Genomic DNA, 18,728 nt, shown 5'->3' on the forward strand with positions numbered 1-18,728 from the left:
TTAGTTTGAGACCCCTGCTTTACAGCATTTATCACTGATTGTTATTCAGATGAAACTTAATATTAAAGGTGACTCCTGAAGTCTGTTATTTGGCAGTGAGTTTACATTTAATTTAGTTTGAACTTGAGGATAAATACAAATAATAAATAAACATAATATCGTTTTATAGGAGGAGGCTTCATAGACTTCATTTGTTTTGAAATTTGTATGCACAGACATTCGTTTTGGTCATTCTTTGCAGTTTAGACCATGGCTTTTTTAACATTAATACTGATATCAGATTTATACCACATCAACTGAAATTTAGAAGTATACCGGCAATAAACATTTTTGCCCATATCGTCCAGCCCTAAAATAAATAAATATAAAGGGTTTAAAATAGGAATTGCAGAAAGCAACTTTGTAAACCTTTGGATTAGGCATCTACAGTACGTATTTATAGTCTCGCAATGGGAATAAAACTTCCTGAAAAATCAAAACTATTTCAGGGAATTTCATTTAAAATAAAAAGTTTCATATCAATGAAATAGATTTGTGAAATAATACAAGAACAATACAGTACAGGAATAATGACTAGGAATAAATTTGCTTGTAAAATGCCCTCTGTTTTTTTTTCTTTGTTTGTGTTTTTCCCCCTTCATGATCTAAATGTGAATTTCTTCTAGACTTCATGTACTTATGTTATCTGATGATTTCCTATGTTTATTACTTGGAAAATGAATATATGTCGCTGTATCTTACTTTTTTGATTGCAATAAAAAAAGGGCTACTCCAAAAGATCTTGGCAGTAAATTCAATCTAAACATTGTTTAAGATGATAAGTAACTGCATTGTAGTCTTTATTGTCCTTGTGTGCTGTAATATAATATAATACAAGACTGCGTTTATCCTCATGTTCTTTCCAGTCAAAGTGCTCTTATCAACACTAAGGGTTTACTGTGATGCATCAGATTTATGTCACAGCTGATCACTTTACTCACAGGTCCAGTAAGGTTTGCTCTCTTTTACCAAAGATATTTCATATTAACAAGATACATCACTGGTATTGATATCAGTGTTTCCCATACATTGATTAATCTGTGGCGGCCTGCCACAGAATCAACACTATCCGCCACAAATAGATTTTTCATGATTCCATTTACATTTGAAACTTTACCATTTAATACATCTTAATTCATTGTAGCGAGCGCTCAGCGCGCCTCCCTCTCTCTCTCGTTGCGGTCAGCGCCTCAACAGCCCACGCCCCTCCGTGCAGCGCCAGCACGCCTCTCTCACATAACAGTGAAGAGTATTTTAACTCCGCGTTCCTCCGTGTACTTTCTTTTTCGTGAAAACGTCAACCGTCACGGATGTTATTACAGAGAAGACGACTGATCGTGTTCATGACTTAACGAAAGGTTAGCAGTAGTGTTTCCCACATATACCCGTTCCGGTGTGAGTCTGTGTCCGAGCTCTCTCCCTACCTATGATGCTGTATGCCCGTGCACGTGTTCTGTATTAACGGCAACCGTGTATTCTCTCATATTTCTGAATTTGCAACAAATTGTCTGCGCTATACGCGATATACAATAAAACTACCACTCGTATTTAAATAAAAAAGCGCTCATAACACAGCAACACTGATGAGAAGAGCATCATCAGTACAGCCTCATTGTAATGTATTATGATTTTTTCAGACGATGTCGCGTTTTAAGCAGCAGTTAAAGAAAGAGCTGGTTGGATTAAACCGAGAGTTACTGGGTCATGGGTCATTACTGGGTTCTCTATAGTCACTATTTTATAGACAACAGAACAAATAATATGTAGCCTAAAATAGCATTCAGTATATACTGCAATATAATGTGACAGATAGCCCTATTCGGACGGGATTCGTTTTACAGGGGTAAACTCTCGTCTTCACGTGCACATTACCTTGCTTCCTGATATCAGATGTGCAAACAACATGACACAGATGAGGAAAACGCGACACAGTGTTTAATTTCAGTTTGGGGAGAACGTCAGTTTCAGAAACAGTTCCGTGCCTCTGAGAAGTAAATTTGACTTTTTTTAAGTTTGTGTCGTGTTATTCAGGAACTGACTTGACACTGACTTGGCAAGTAAATGCTTCTTTAAGCGCTTTTATATTTAAAAGAACCCCGCAAATTAACAGGAAATGATGTAATTTACGTGTTTATTTACAGCAGGGGCATGTTCAATCTCACACCGGTGCGCAACGTTTTGCTACGGTTTCCGGGTTGAACGACATGTTTCCTTGAAACGGTGTGCAACGGAATGCAACAGGTGTTAGAAGCGTTTTCACGTGTTTGGTGGGTGTGTCAGAAATGTCGGTCCAATCAGCGACAAGATGTATAAAACCACGCGGTAGTAAAGAGACAGTTCTCTCAATGAGTTCAAGTTGGAATGTTGTCTTTCATTCTGGACGGCCAGGTCAGTGACTGTAACATGGAGGGTATTTAACAGTATTAAACACACATTTATAACGATTTCCTCAGGCTTCAGAAACATTTATAAAAGAACACAAAGAATGGCCTCTCAGCTAACGTAGTTGCAACTCTTGCGTCATCACAACAGGGTGTGCAACGCATCACTGTTTCTGTTTATTAAACATTGTGCAACGTTTTGTCGGGGCTGAACGCAGCCCTGATGTATTCGCACAGGATTAGTATTACCAGAGGTAATTTCTCCGGACCTTTTTACAGAAAGTAAAAGTTGCCGTAATGATTACTGACATGGAGCATTCAGACAGAAAAAAAATCACTGAGAAGCTCTGATAATAATTGCTTTCTTCCACCTCCCTATGTAAAACTAATCCCGTCGGAATAGTAAAACATGACGCAATGACGTCACATACAGTCTTGTTCAAAATAATAGCAGTACAATGTGACTAATTCATGATATGCACGCTCTTAAGGCTGTGCAATTGGGCAATTAGTTGAAAGGGGTGTGTTCAAAAAAATAGCAGTGTCTACCTTTGACTGTACAAACTCAAAACTATTTTGTACAAACATTTTTTTTTCTGGGATTTAGCAATCCTGTGAATCACTAAACTAATATTTAGTTGTATGACCACAGTTTTTTAAAACTGCTTGACATCTGTGTGGCATGGAGTCAACCAACTTGTGGCACCTCTCAGCTGTTATTCCACTCCATGATTCTTTAACAACATTCCACAATTCATTCACATTTCTTGGTTTTGCTTTAGAAACAGCATTTTTGATATCACCCCACAAGTTTTCAATTGGATTAAGGTCTGGAGATTGGGCTGGCCACTCCATAACATTAATTTTGTTGGTTTGGAACCAAGATTTTTCCCGTTTACTAGTGTGTTTTGGGTCATTGTCTTGTTGAAACAACCATTTCAAGGGCATGTCCTCTTCAGCATAGGGCAACATGACCTCTTCAAGTATTTTAACATATGCAAACTGATCCATGATCCCTGGTATGCGATAAATAGGCCCAACACCATAGTAGGGAAAACATGCCCATATCATGCTCCATGCTTCACTGTCTTCACTGTGTACTGTGGCTTGAATTCAGAGTTTGGGGGTCGTCTCACAAACTGCCGGTGGCCCTTGGACCCAAAAAGAACAATTTTACTCTCATCAGTCCACAAAATGTTCCTCCATTTCTCTTTAGGCCAGTTGATGTGTTCTTTGGCAAATTGTAACCTCTTCTGCACATGCCTTTTTTTTAAAAGAGGGACTTTGCGGGGGATTCTTGAAAATAGATTAGCTTCACACAGACGTCTTCTAACTGTCACAGTACTTACAGGTAACTCCAGACTGTCTTTGATCATCCTGGAGGTGATCATTGGCTGAGCCTTTGCCATTCTGGTTATTCTTCTATCCATTTTGATGGTTGTCTTCCGTTTTCTTCCACGTCTCTCTGGTTTTGCTCTTCATTTTAAGGTATTGGAGATCATTTTAGCTGAACAGCCTATCATTTTTTGCACCTCTTTATAGATTTTCCCCTCTCCAATCAACTTTTTAATCAAAGTACGCTGTTCTTCTGAACAATGTCTTGAACGACCCATTTTCCTCAGCTTTCAAATGCATGTTCAACAAGTGTTGGCTTCATCTTTAAATAGGGGCCACCTGATTCACACCTGTTTCTTCACAAAATTGATGACCTCAGTGATTGAATGCCACACTGTTATTTTTTTGAACACACCCCTTTCAACTAATTCAACTAATTGCCCAATTGCACAGCCTTAAGAGCGTGCATATCATGAATGCTGGGTCTTGTTTGTTTTCTGAGAATCTACTGAACCTACTGGTAACTTGTTTGCCACGTAGCAATAAAAAATATACTAAAAACCTTGATTATTCTGGTTAGTCACATTGTACTGCTATTATTTTGAAAAATTCTGTGGGAAACACTGGATATGAATGGGGGAGATCGCTGGTCTAGTTCCACTTTCCAGTAAAAAGAGCCAATCATCAATCAGAATCGTCTGGGAAAGGAGTTTTGCGCATGCACAGAATCGACAGCTCTTGCTTGTCTGTTTTTTAACAAGAACTGGAGGCGTTGCAAATATGGCGGTATGAGGGATGCGACTTCATTATTAAAGGGACTTTGGTCCTGCTCCGTAGCCGGTTAGCCATGTAGCACAAGCTGCCATGGCAATAATCATGGATTTAAACCAAATCCACCTTATTGAGCCCCAAAACTCAGTTTGCTAAAGCAAACTTACATTAAACTAGCTTTAAGCAACAGACCAATGGTATAGTTTTCTGGTTTTTACCTTGTGCATGATGATCTTGCGCTGGGCAGGCTCAGCCATGTCAATCATTCTTTGCACCACATAATTGGCGTACTGGTCCTTCATCATGGTGTAGAGCGCGCTGTGGGGGCCGTCCTTCTGACAGCAAACCTCATCTATAAGCAGGGCCCTCTCCGCACGAGATGAATGAATCACACACTTCTCTACAACATTACTAAAGGAAAGACATATTTAAAAAAATAACATCAGCAAAACAGCTGTGAATTCAGGTGAATCTCTATCATGTTGTTGCGTACTGTTAAAACCATGCTTTCCATTTGACTTTGTGACCAATGTGATGCCACACATTATTGAACTTATCAAGTCATCTGGTATAAATATTGCAATATTACTCCACCCAGTACAGTGCTGCACTAAATGATAGTTTTGTCAGTATTGACCTACCTTGCAAATTTATGCTGACTCAGAGCCAGAACCTTCCCTCTGACCTCTGCCACTATTTTGCTCTTGTCTTCGGGACGCCCATGCTCCAAAACATGCTGTATCACATAGTTACCATACTGATCCTGCAGTTGGAGACAAAGGGCAGATGAAAAGAGAAAGAGACGTGACTAACAGTCCGGTTTTAAAATGTGACATTTTAATACCATACCCTCTCATTTGACCTTAATGAGCTGAAATCTCCAACCCCTCACTGGGGTAAACCCAAAACAAGCAACCCATTACCACTGCTGAATTAACACTAGCATCTTCTGGAATATGATTGGGCCTAAAAATTGGCACTACACATGACCCTATAAGAAACCATTACAGCACCAAGTTGAGTACAGACACAGCAATTATCAATGTGAAGGCAAGTCAATATTTCAATAAGGACATTTGATTTAAACCCTCCTGCCTGTCTTAACTTTGGAGTGATCCCTCAAATGAAGGAGTGGTGACTACTGTTTTGGGTTGGTTCAGTTGAACAAGATTAGTTCAGCTATTAAGGATGCCCACTACAAATCAAAGGTGTTGGTCCGAGATGCCAAGAAGGTGTTTCAGTGGAGCAGAGAAAGAAAGCAACTGTGAAGAAAGTAAATACCATAACAACACTGAAATGCAGAGAGATGATCGAAAATAGCGTGTGAAGGAGATGAAATAGACCTCAGAGAAGACGGCGTATTTAGTTTGACAGAAATGAAAACGAAGCTGCAAGTGTTAAAAACAGTTAAGCGTCTGCGTCAAATGGATGAGGATAATATCTGATGACACTTCACCCATCTACTATTTAATAAGTACATTACTATAGGCTAAATTTAACTTGATGTATATTTGCTGCAGTCCTTAACTTTATACGGTAAAAATAAATCAAATGACATAGAAAGTGTCTCCTAACTTTACGTTTATAACAGTTGGTTTTTTTCATTTGCAGGAGCTTGGTAACTAAATTGCATGTGTGTGTTTGCTAAGGTTCAACAGTTACTTGTCATCTAAGATGGCAGCGTTTTATCTGTAAAGTTAAGCGACGATCACCTGGGGAATATCAAGTAAACACGTCAATTTATTACACCTTACATCTGGGGAATCATCTGTCGTTTAAACCAGGGTTTCCCAAACTGAGGTTCGTAAACCCCTGGTGGTTTGTGGGGGAATTGCAGGGGGTTCGTGAGTTGATAAAAATAATAAATTATAATTAAATCATAAAATGTCAATAAATAATTTCAGAATAAAAAAATCTAAATAAAATTCTAACAAAAATATATATTTTATATGTTTACTATGGATGTCATTTGACCATTACACAACACTATAATATATCAGAAAACTTACGTAAAATAGACAAATACGTTGATAGCAATAAAAGATCCAATAACTGGTAACAATAACTACAGATAAAAACTTTAAAACCAGATTAAAAATAATAATATTTATAAAGTTAAACATGCAAATGTGCTATTAACTCTTTCCTCGCCATTGACAAGTTGGCAGAAGTTTTGCCATAGGGCAAACAGCTAATGAAAGTAGGATGACATATTTTCTTCCATTTGATATATTGTGTATTTATGTTTTTAAAGAAGAACATTTTCTGGATGGCATTGAACTTTTGTGAAAATCATGAAAAATGCTGGCACTGGCTGGCAACTTTTATAAAAAACGCTAGCAGGGAGTTAAATTATTGAAATAATTAATTAAAATCTCAGGTGGTACAGCTGACAAAAAAGTGTGAAAACCTCAGGTTTAAAAACTGAAAATGTCCTCTACTTGCTTTTGTTAAAAACACATCTCTTACTTTTGCTGATCCTTAATATGTTTATTTAATAATTCCACAGATTCATCCGTTTATTTTTCTATTCAATTTTTTTATTCCTTTTTATTATTACGCCGGATTTCCATCGACTGCGGAGCGGCTGCAGATCGGCTCCGCTGCGTTACGGCTCCACACTCCGCCGTCCGCCAATACCCACCAGTTCCGTATTGGTTGCAGAGCAGCTGAGTGCTGAAGTGACAAGAACCCATGAGGTCTCACAAATTCACGTGATGATCGCGCGATACCTAGTTCTGTCTCCGCCAATTATGACTTGAATTATGACGTTTTTACAAACCAGCCCAGATCACAACACGAGATCTCGCGTAGACAGAGCAGTACATCAAATCCATCCAAAATAAAAAAAATAAGAAAGCTGCTAAAACCATTTATTTATGCTCTATCTTTAATGTATTTATTATACCATATACTTTACCATTTAACTCCCCCTGTCTCTGTTCTTGTGTATTATTTGTTGTTTCTGTATTAATGACGTTGTAATGTTTGTATTGCAAAGATTTAATAAAGGAAAAAAAACACAAGATCTCGCGAATTCAGGTATGATCACGCGATAAAGTCATGGCTCCGCCGGATTTTTGCATCCGGCAAAAATAGAAGCTCTGCGTATTTGTGCCGGAGGGCTGCGGATGGCTAGCCAGACTATGTCAGACTTTGTACTTCCGCTAAATTTCATTACAATTCTGTACTCAGTCCGAGATACCTCCCATTCAAACCGTTTTCCTCAGGTCTCAAAACAACCGTCGAATCAACGAACAGAGGGCGGGCTGAGAGCCGTGACGTAGACGCTAAGCGCCGAATGTACGGTTGTAGTTTGTAGTGGACATGGAGGCACAGAAAGCTTTTTGCTCTGTTGTGGAGAACCGGCACTTGCCAACTTAAGCTCGAACAAGAAGCGTGTTTGTAAAACATTTTGAATGGAGATTATGTTGTTGCCCCACTCCCGACAGGTTTTGGGAAAAGTTTAATTCATCAACTATAACCGATCGTCAGAGAGAAACTGTGTGCAGCACAGCTTGACATGCACAACAATCGAGAAATCATGGAAGGAAATTTCATTGTTCACAGTTAATGGTGGAGGACGCGTGGGCAAACATTCTTTGGTGACGTTCCTGATTAATCAGAAAATAAGGTAGGAAGATTTAATTTACATGTGGTTATGGCTGTCTGGTGGAAGAGTTTGAGAGGAGAGAGGGGCGTTCCTCCACTTAGATGTGAGTGGAAAGACACCGTAAGGATAGTGTTTAACTAGCTCTGGCCCGATTTACTTTACATAATCTGCAGAAGTCGTTCATAGCCATGTTAACTCCGGTATTTCGCTCGATGGGTTTGTTTTCACATCATACGTGTGTTTTACAGCAGAAATTCGATGCGGCTGAGCCGGCGCATAACGCACATCATATCCAAACGTTATGTGATTGGCTTACGTTTAGACCAATGATTTTAAACTTCAGACAAGCCCCTCCCACGAGAAGGAAAACGATTGTCAATTATGCCCAGCCAGACTCTGTCTATGAAGCGAAGCAAAACTACCAACCAGGCTAGCGGATGGCCGGAGCTGTGACGGATTCGGAGCGCAGTCAGTGGAAATAGACACATTGACTTGAATGGAAACCGATTGACGACTCCGCCGCCGTTCCGCAGAAGATCCGCAGCCTTTCCGCAGTGGGTGGAAATTGGGGGTTATTCTATTCATTTATTTATTTATTTATTTATCTTTTTTCAATTGAAATATGTATTTAATCTCCTCCTTCGGGGTGGGTGGGGACTGAGGGTTGGGATTGTTCATGTTTGTGTCCACCCTTAGTACTTGTTAATGAGGGAAAAACAAAAAGGAATTGATATTTGTATTTCATTTTTATATATATATATAAAAACACTGAAAACTAAAGAGAACCTCCAGTACGTACATGACAAAGCTAGTGCTAAAACGCGTTAATATCAGAAGCTGGGTTTATCAAAACATGAAACAAATATTTTCAAAATTCGCATTAAAAAAGACAAACAAAGCAGGCACTAGCAGCAAGGGCATTATGACCACATATTGGAAAGACAACTTTGGATGAAAGAGCTAGACGATGAGTCAAGTGGGCTTAATGTTCACTACGTCAATCTATTCTGCAAATTCGTTTTCATCTCCAATTATCGCATTAACACCTATTCGCACAAGTTCAGAAACCGCTTCAAGCGAGCTCTAAAAGATTTTTGCAAATTGTGGGATTTTTATTCCAAATTTGGCATTTCTTATGGGATACTTCAAAATGCACATAAAATACGAAATAATGGAAACCCAGTTAGAGATGACTTTCTCTTTTGGATAGGTAAAACATGAGCAATGCCATTTAAGTTTTACAACATTTAAATTTTCATTTAGTCAGAACAAAACATAAAAAGCAACATATTACTTGCTCAGATTATTTTTTTCCTATTTTGTCAGATAAAACAAACTAAACAGATTTATCTGCACAGCATAGCGGAGTGGCACAATGCATGTACAGAAAATGTTTCCACAAATAACTGCAATTTTATGTTTTAAACAGAGATGGTGATAGAGAGGCAAAAGTTACAGACTGCAGCTTTAACGGAGTATGTTTAGCATATTATTTTTTAAAGTGGTAAAATTGCACTGGTATTGATATAAATGACTGACATCTTGGTATTGTGCCACTCGTACCTCACAGCCACATTCTTGTCAAATCAAACAAGCTGTCAACACTGAGGTCTAAATTGTATAATAAGTAAATTAAAGGCAGACAGCAGAGCAGGAGGAAGAAATAAAGGAAGGCAAGCGTGTGAAAGAGGAGGCGTGTAAGGGACAGGAACCCTGCAAAGCAAATAGTAAGTGGAGAAGAGGCATCTAGGTGTTAGACACAGGCTGGTTAGAAGGGAGACGAGGAGACGCCAGGAGGTTTTCATTAGGAGGAAGGACGCTTGACTCTGACCTTGAACAGTGCATCGCTGGACACTGTATAATATGTTTTGGGGGTCATCTCCAAAGAAACGCCTTGATATTTCTAGATAAAATAAGTGGGGGTCAAGGGGTGGGTGATGTTTTGCATCAAAATCCATTAAGCATATCTAACTGGACACATGAACATCCTGCATAGCAACTGAATATGCTACAATTAAATAGGCAAATGGTACAAATACATTCACAGGTCATGCAGAAAATGTCATGCAATCATCACCACCCAACTACTTTCTCATTGTGTGGCCTCTTTTCCATTCACCCAAAAGACTAGGATCAGATGAAAAGTTTCATTCACAATATGTTGACTGGTCTGCTGAAGGTTTTGAATTAAAAGTTAGCAAAACCTTTTAGACTCCACGGGGTGGTTTCCAAGACAGGGCTTATCCTAGTCCCAGACAAAAATGCATGTTTAAATCGCTTACTATTAGTTCATGAATAATTTTAAAGTATATCGGTGACATTTTTTGTCTCAAGATGCACACATGTAGTGTTTTTTGTAAGGTATGTTTGTAAAAACTTCTTAAAATGACCTAATATAAATAAGGCCTAGTCCTGGATTAGCCTAAACCCTGATCGGGAAACCGCGCCTTCATAAAGTCTGACCAGAAAAGCCGTTTTAAAGAAAATCTTTATCTGATTCCTTACATTTCATCTATGCAAGCAAAGCACACTGCAAAACTTAGCTTTACACTTTCAGGTTTTAAATATGCGACAAGCCCTAGATCTTCACCAATCACAGCGCAAGCCTGTTGCTGACTAAAGGGGCGATCACACTAGACTATTTTTCGGACGTTACTGTGAATATGGGCAGGGAGCACTTCATCAATACAAGTTCTTTTCTTTGCTTTTCTGTAGAAAGGTCATGCCATGACGTACCGGTTTTCTACTGGTCACATATCTTCACGTGATACAAATTCGCAGATCAAAGTTCATAAGACTTAAACTTTGCTATGCGGAATGTGAAATATCTTCGCACGAGCTTGCATTTTCAGTCTGATGCATTCGCATGCGTATGAATGGAAGTCAATGGAACCGCCTCTTAAGGCTAAGTTCACACGATAACAACATAGTGAAAACGGAAACATTTGTCTGTGCATGTACCTTTTTTTTCACTTTCACATAACAATGCGGTCTAAAATGACTAAAAATTCAGTTTTATGTGTGCTAGACCAGTAGTTGGTGACGTTACTTTGTGAAGAAAAACTATGCGTGTGCACGAATACACATCCTTCTACAGAGCAATAAATATAAAAAGCGTTAATAATGCCGCAGGTTTTCTGGTTTGCAAACAGCAAGAGAGCAGCAATGAGCAACATCCAACTGAAATGCTACAGAGCAAAAAAAAAAAGAGTGCAGGTGGATGAGGCCGTGGGAAGCGGGAGAAAAAAAAAATGCTACCAACGTCTCCACAACAATGGTTTCATTCATTTTCTGGGCTATTTTCCCATCATCATCATCATAAAGTCTCTACTACTGTGTTGCTACTAACATGAGTGAGAGAACTTTAACTATGATGAGAAAGGAAGATAATCTTGTAACTGATAGACCTACTCTGCGACTAGTTTTATAAAACAAGAAAATACTGTGTCTTTAAATGAGCGCAGTGAGCAAGTGCTTAATGACCCAAGTTTGTACCTATGTGACCTATCCCTGCATTCTACACAATCTGTCATATCTATTGGAGTCATTTTGAAGAATGAGAAGAAGAGAGGCCACCCAATACAAACCCTAAACTACAGTAAAGGTGATAGACATCAGAGAGATCACAGCTCCCTTTCTGGATGTGAGTGTGGAGAAATCATACCTGTCCCAGTTGCTCTGAGTGCTGATGGAGTTCTTCCAGGATGGGTAGGGTCTGCTCCTGAGTACAGTGCTCCAGGATACGCTGGATTACCCTGCAGCCATACGGGTGAGTGGACAAAACAAACACCTACACGCAAAAAAACACATAATGAACATGAAACAAGCACTTTATAAGAACGTAATTAAGAATTGGTGAACTGGAAGCATATCATTGCACATACAGTATTAATAATCACCATGTGATCTCGTGTAAATGTGTTGTGGGTAAGAAAAAGAGGGTTTCTGAGATAATACCTGGCCCTGGAAGGCATCAATGATGAACTGAAGAGCCTGGGGTTGGACACATTCGATACATTTCTGCACCACATGATTCCCATTCTGATCCTTCACACACTTAAGCACATGGCCATCCAATTCTCGCACAATATCACTCTGAAAAAAAAAACAATATAAATGTAACACTGCTGTTGTTCATCATTCACACTGCTGGACATAAAAAAAACAGGCTTTATAACTTCCAATTTACAACAGATTTGTGCTCTGGAAAAGTATTTTTAATTTTTTTCTTAAGAACTTATTTCATAATGGATTATAGGAAATAAAAAGGTCCTTAACACAGTTTCCTGTAGCTTAATTGGTAGAGCATTATGTGAGCAATGTGAAGTTTATGACTTTCACTCCAGGGATCACATTCTAAAGTAATATTATATAGATGGAATGTACTGTAAGTCACTTTGGATAAACACCAATAATCATCCCCAATGCATGAGACTTTGTTTTTTCATGTACAAACAAATTATTCTATATTAAAATAATGTCATGTTATTCTCTTATATGGGAGACAACATGTCAAAGCTCCAAAAGCAAATTCATCCATTATTTAAGTAATTCAAATGACTTAAATGATTTAATTTTACATCTATTAAAGCATAATTATATGTTTCTGAGAAAAAAATGCATATTTTAAGCTTATTTGAACTTTATAATGACTGCATTTAAATATAAAATTATTATTTGTGTTGAAACGAAGTAGAACTGTAGAGACAAAGTAATTTCCTATTCCTCAAAACCAGTGCTTCCCAAACCTGGTCCTCGAGCACCCCCTACCAAAAAGTTTCAGATGTCCCCTTTTTTAAAACACCTGATTCAGCTTATCAGCCTCCTTCCAAAATGGTAAACAGGTCTCACTAACAAGCTGATGAGTTTAATCAGTTGTGTTAAATAAGGAGACACCTAAAACATTTTGGGAGGGGGTACTCGAGGGCCAGGATTGGGAAGCACTGCTCAAAACCAAACATGTCATAAGCTTTATCCCAATTCGAATGCTCCGACCCCCAAACGCTGCAATTATGGACTTCAGAGGCTGCAAAATTCAAAGGATGAGCCCTTGCATTTGAGGACGCATACTTCAAAGACCCAGCCCTTAATAAAATAAATGTATAAATAAAAATATATTAATTAAATTATTGTATTGAAGTTATAATAAAAGCAATAAATTAAAATCTTTTTTCAATAAATTTTTGTTAGATATGTTAATGTAGCCGACAGCCACATATTGTTCGCTTTCTTAACTTAAAATATGCAGCTTAGCCGATTAAATCATGGATAAAAGTAACCAGCTGGATATAAACTAATCCAAATGGATGATAATAATCATGACATTAAACATTTGGTTTGAATTTATCTGCGCATATTTTTGTTTAACTGTTTGAGGTACTACTAATATTAGCGTCCTGTTAGCCTTGATGATAAACTTGTTGTGCTTTTACATCGCCACGGGCGAGAGCGTCAAATTTTCCGGAAGGCATTTATTTTCAATGAGAGCTCCGGCGATCAGCGACGTGGCACGTCATGTACGGTGTGAGCGTCGAGGAGAGTTGAAATCAGCTCAGCTTTATGGTAATGAGCCATGACGCGGCAACCAATCGGAAGGCGGAAACGTCCGCTTAAGAGAATTCCAAAGAATGCATTATTGTAAACTATATTTTTTATAGCGTCGTTGGCAGGGCAGGCAGAGGTTTTTTTGATGCTCTCGCCGGTGTGAACGCACAGTTAAGTTTCTGTTGTTGTTTCTCTGCTAACGCAGCATCTAATCAGCAGAATATTTTTTCATAATGATATGAAGCAATGGATGTAACTCAGAAAAACTATCGACATGGATTTTTACAACAGCATGGTGCTGATTAATCTGTCGACTTACATTTTAAGATTGTTGAATATTTTAAATATATATAATATTTTAGTCCTTAAACAGTAAGAAGACAAGTGATCACTATGTTAGGATGACTAATAAACAACTAAAATGACTTTGGTAATAAATCGCAACAATTCATCTAAATTGTGTTGAGGTGTGATGTGAAAAGTAAACAAAAGGCAACTTACAATTACCTGCTGGTCGGAGGAGATGGACTCCAGAGCTTTTTGGATCACTCGACAACCATACATTTGCAAAGCCAGTGGCAAAACATGTCCACGGATGCGAGTCGCAAGAGCGAGTTTCTGATCCGCACTGCCAAACTACAGCAGACGAAGATAGTGAATACAATTAATTGAAAAAGCAGAAACAAAAAAGACAGTTTGGACTTAAACGACGGTAAAAGGTGGTTACCAAGTTACCTCAAAGAACTTCTGAATGACATAGTTCCCAAAGACATCAGTCATGAGTTGGTATGCAGCCTGTAGGATCTCCCCAAAAACCATCTGTCTCTCTGCAGGGGTAGCACGCTCCAACTTCTGCTGGATAAACCTGCACAATGAGGTAAAGACATTAAATTAAGAAGAGAAACCATGACCAGCAGGCAATATAGTGAAACTGAGAACGTTCTTAACTTAGTTAAGCAGGTGGTGTTTGAAATGGCTAAACAAAATGTACTGAATATCAGACACATAATCTGAATTCTTCACAATAAAAATGGTGTTGCTATGACCAAACAAAGTAGGGATGGGCACGAGTACTCGATTGCTCGAGTACTCGAACGTGGCATCGATGATCGATCACGAAAACGATGATCATGTGGGTTTATTTATTTATTTATTGTGGATATGGCGGCATTTGGGTGTCTGGTTAGCGTTACGAGCGCATGTGGTAGTAAAGACTGGGTCTGGAGATGCGTGTTTGACGTCGTGTCGAGCTACGCAGACCGACGTATGACATCAGTTACATTACCATGCGTGATTCAAAAACAAACAGATGCCGCGCGACCGCGCATCAGCAACCCGCCGGTCTGCGTAATGCGCGGCAGCCCGCGAGCCCGCGAAGCCGGTCACACCTCACATCACTGAGGCACTATGGTTTAAAAGGATGCCGTGATCTTCGGAAATACAGTCAGTCAGTTGTAAAATGTACACCGCCGTCAAAAGTTCAATGGGTTATCATCTCATATTTAAACATCAAATGTCAAGAGATAGACTTTACATCTTGACTAAGGTAAGAGGACGACACGACACAGCTAAATGCTAAAATGATAGCAAAACACTTAAAGCTGCTTAATGTTATGAAGCTTGTGCTTTGACTGGACGTGTTTAAAAGTGCGCTGTTTATGATGCACATCCACAAAGGGAGTTAAACTTTCTTTTTTTTAGATAACTTAGTTGAAAACTTAGTTGAAGTCTTGCATTTATGCAGATAGATGCACGTTGTACATTTATGTTGTATAAAGGCTTAATATTATGCAGAGCGCTTCGGTTTGTGTTTGTTAACCCTTTAGTTTCATTCCATCACGCAGCTTTTCCTGTTAGAGGTTTCTGTAAAAAACATTTAATTCGTCGGAGCCGATGGTGTAGTGCAGGGATTCCCAAAGTGTGGTACGCGCACCTCCAGGGGTACGCGAGCTGCCACCAGGGGGTGCGCTAGAGGAAAAATGTAATGGCGGTCTGTTTCTTTAAGTGGGATTTTTACATACAATAAATAAATAAAAAAATGAACAGTAAACATTTCCTTTGTAATCGCTTTTATTTTAAATAAAAACTATAATTTATTAGTAATTAGTTATTATTTATTTGATAGAAACGTAGAAGACAGCTGCTGTCTTTTTCTACGCACTGCTCTTCTGTTATGCACTGCAGCCGCTATATGCGTGCCAACTCGTTTCATTCATTCCATATATATTATAAATATGCTTAACTGACTGAAATCAGGGAAACTGTCAAGTGTGGGTCGTCTTATGATAAAGTTGTTAGTCACGAAGGAGGAGAGGGACCAAGAGAGAGAGACTTTTTTATGGCAAAAATAGAAATAATGAAATGTGACGAGACATGGGCACAGGATACGCGAGCAATGTGTTTTCATGCATGGTAAAGAGACCGCCAATGAATTATATAATAAAATACATAAATACTTACTGTAGAGAATTTATTAAAAGCTTTTATTTAATTTTGTTTGAAACTTGAGCTGTTATAATGAATCTGCAAACTATTATACACCTTTTGTGCGAACAGTAAAGGCTTTCGTTAATGTGTTTGATGGGTCTGCACGTGACGCACTGGTAAACATGAGGAAACCTCTCATATGTCATCTATTAGCTGACGGCAGTAAGTGTACGTTTTTTACCATAGTAAACTCGAATGGCGTCTAAATATCACAGTGGTTAAACGCATACACGGGGGCGCGCATCATCTACGCTGAGCGTAGTTTCAGATGGTGCAATAGGCGTAAATATTTTTCACAATGTTGGACGTAGCTAAGCCCGACGTAGGACTATTCCACCCAACTTCTTAACGTCCGGCTAGTGCAACCAGCCCTTGGTTATTTGCGCATGATTAAACATGAGTATTTATGGTGAGAAAATAAAGCTTTTTTGGATTTTTTTTAAATGGGGATTGGGGGTGCGCCAACCCGGTTGGGACATAGAAGGGGGTGCGCAGGAAAAAAAGTTTGGGAACCCCTGGTGTAGTGGACAGTGCTCCGACATATGGTGCAAATGCACTTCCGGCGACCCGAGTTCGAATCCCGGCTCGAGGTCCTTTGCTGATCTCATACCCCTCTCTTCACCCTATACTTTCCTGTCGCCTTTCAATTACTACTGTCTATCAATAAAGGCAAAATGGCCCAAAAATATAACTTAAAAAAAAAAAACATTTAATTCATTAAAACTCCAGTATGTGTTCACTGTTCTGTCATAGTTTCTTCGAAATTAAGTTTTATTTGAGTGTTTTTAATAAAAATATTTTCAGTTTCACCATGACGTGTACGCCCCGCCCCTTTGATTGCCCCGCCCCCAGTTAATCGAGTACTCGTTCTTCAGACCTATGGATTAATCGAAATGAAAAAATGACATAAATGCACATCCCTAAAACAAAGTGTAAAGTGTTGGCACCTGGAACCATGCTGATCCTGAGAGAACTCCACCATGTGTCCCGGCAGGTCTCGGAGCTGCAGGTTTGGGAAGCGGTTGTTTCGAAAGTCCTCCAGTAAGCGGCTGCGTCCTGAAGGCATGACGTCCGAGCGGCTGTATCGGGCTCGTGGTGGGGGGAACAGCTGACTGCTGGAGCTGAACAGACTGGAGGTACTGCCTGAGCTCCTGTTGTATTTGGTTTCTGCTCCTGGGGCGGCAGAAATAAAACGGCCGCTGCCATTGGGCAGACCACCTGGGAATTGTAAGAAAAACAGATTTCGAGTTTGATGAGAATGTTGTTTACTTTACTTAAAAAAGCAAAAGTGGAGAGATTTGGTTGCATCACTTTCTGAGTAAATGGCCCAATCAAAATCAAAGTGCATAAAATCTGATATTCTCTTAATGGTTTAAGGCCTTCTATTCAATATGTGGAAATAAATCGGATATGAATCGAATACATTCGCGTCCGCAGTGTAATCGGACAGATTGGATATTCCCATCATAAGACATGTTGTGTGTCATTAAAAATGTGACGCTGGAAAATGACATCAACTCAGGACGATGGCTCCGCTTACTGGAGTGATGTTGAACTTTTATGTCTTGTTACAGAAATAAAGCTCTCCAATCTTGTACAATCATTTTCTCTGTGTCCATTGCATATTGCAACATTTTATGGCCTCTGTGCTTTAAGTTTTTCTGGGTCAGTATGTCCACCATAAATTGTTTTGCCAAGTGTTTAGTGTAAATCAGATACGAGCCGCTTTTAAAAGATGATGTAGGCGGGTCGTCAAAATAATTGGAAACAGGCAACAAACAGGAATTGGGCATCAAGATATGCAGTGTAAATCCAGCCATGTTTCAGTGAGAGCTTTTGGTGTTTTTTATTAATATTTAAAGAAGAATTTTAAGTTCCATATATTCGTTAATCTATTAATAAATTACTTATCCTGATGTTTTAGTTTTTGCCATGTTATCTATTCAGTATCATGACACTTTACTGGGAAATCAAAGTCAGAATTTTGGTATCGTGACTACATGAAAATATACTAAGCTCAGGCACCTGACAAACCGGTTTTACAGGTATAGCAAAGGAACCCAGGCTTAGGGTGTTTGTTTCCCAGACTACAGATATACAAAATGAACAGGTCTGACAATTTGTTTGCTTGCCGGTTTATTTTTTTTAACATTTGTTTACTACTAAATGAAAGCTCTGGTAACATTTGAAGAGATGAACTACTTATTTAACACTACAAGACAAATGTTTTGAAACGGCTACTTAACAATTATTATGACACAGCTCGTTGGATTGCTTGATTCTGATTGGCCAGTCGTGACATTTGCAAGTTTGTTATTCCCAGATAACAACCACTCAAAACTAATAACACACAGTGACGCAGATGCTGCAGGTACAGTTTAATACTGCACACAAATTAAATTTAAATGTTTCTTTTAATATATATGAAATTGTTAGGGGTGCTTGCTATGCTTCTCAATGAATTACTGTGAAAAGACGTTACATCCTAAAGCCAGAGGGCGCTCTCGTGCAGAAACTCAATATGCACTGCAGACAATAAACCACACACACAAAACTAT

At 38.9% G+C, this 18,728-nt stretch overlaps 1 protein-coding gene across 1 annotated transcript in view; it reads right to left on the reverse strand.

Annotated features, from left to right (window-relative positions):
* The window catches only part of LOC135745481 (apolipoprotein B-100-like), a 58,919-nt gene that overhangs the window by 3,681 nt on the left and 36,510 nt on the right, over nt 1-18,728 (reverse strand). The window contains 8 exon segments of the mRNA XM_073816318.1: nt 4,745-4,937; nt 5,168-5,289; nt 9,971-10,042; nt 11,804-11,929; nt 12,097-12,234; nt 14,185-14,319; nt 14,419-14,548; nt 17,118-17,388. Coding sequence (XP_073672419.1) covers nt 4,745-4,937; nt 5,168-5,289; nt 9,971-10,042; nt 11,804-11,929; nt 12,097-12,234; nt 14,185-14,319; nt 14,419-14,548; nt 17,118-17,388 — 1,187 coding nt within the window.

The sequence above is a fragment of the Paramisgurnus dabryanus genome, chromosome 12 (assembly GCF_030506205.2).
Source record: "Paramisgurnus dabryanus chromosome 12, PD_genome_1.1, whole genome shotgun sequence".
NCBI lineage: Eukaryota > Metazoa > Chordata > Actinopteri > Cypriniformes > Cobitidae > Paramisgurnus > Paramisgurnus dabryanus.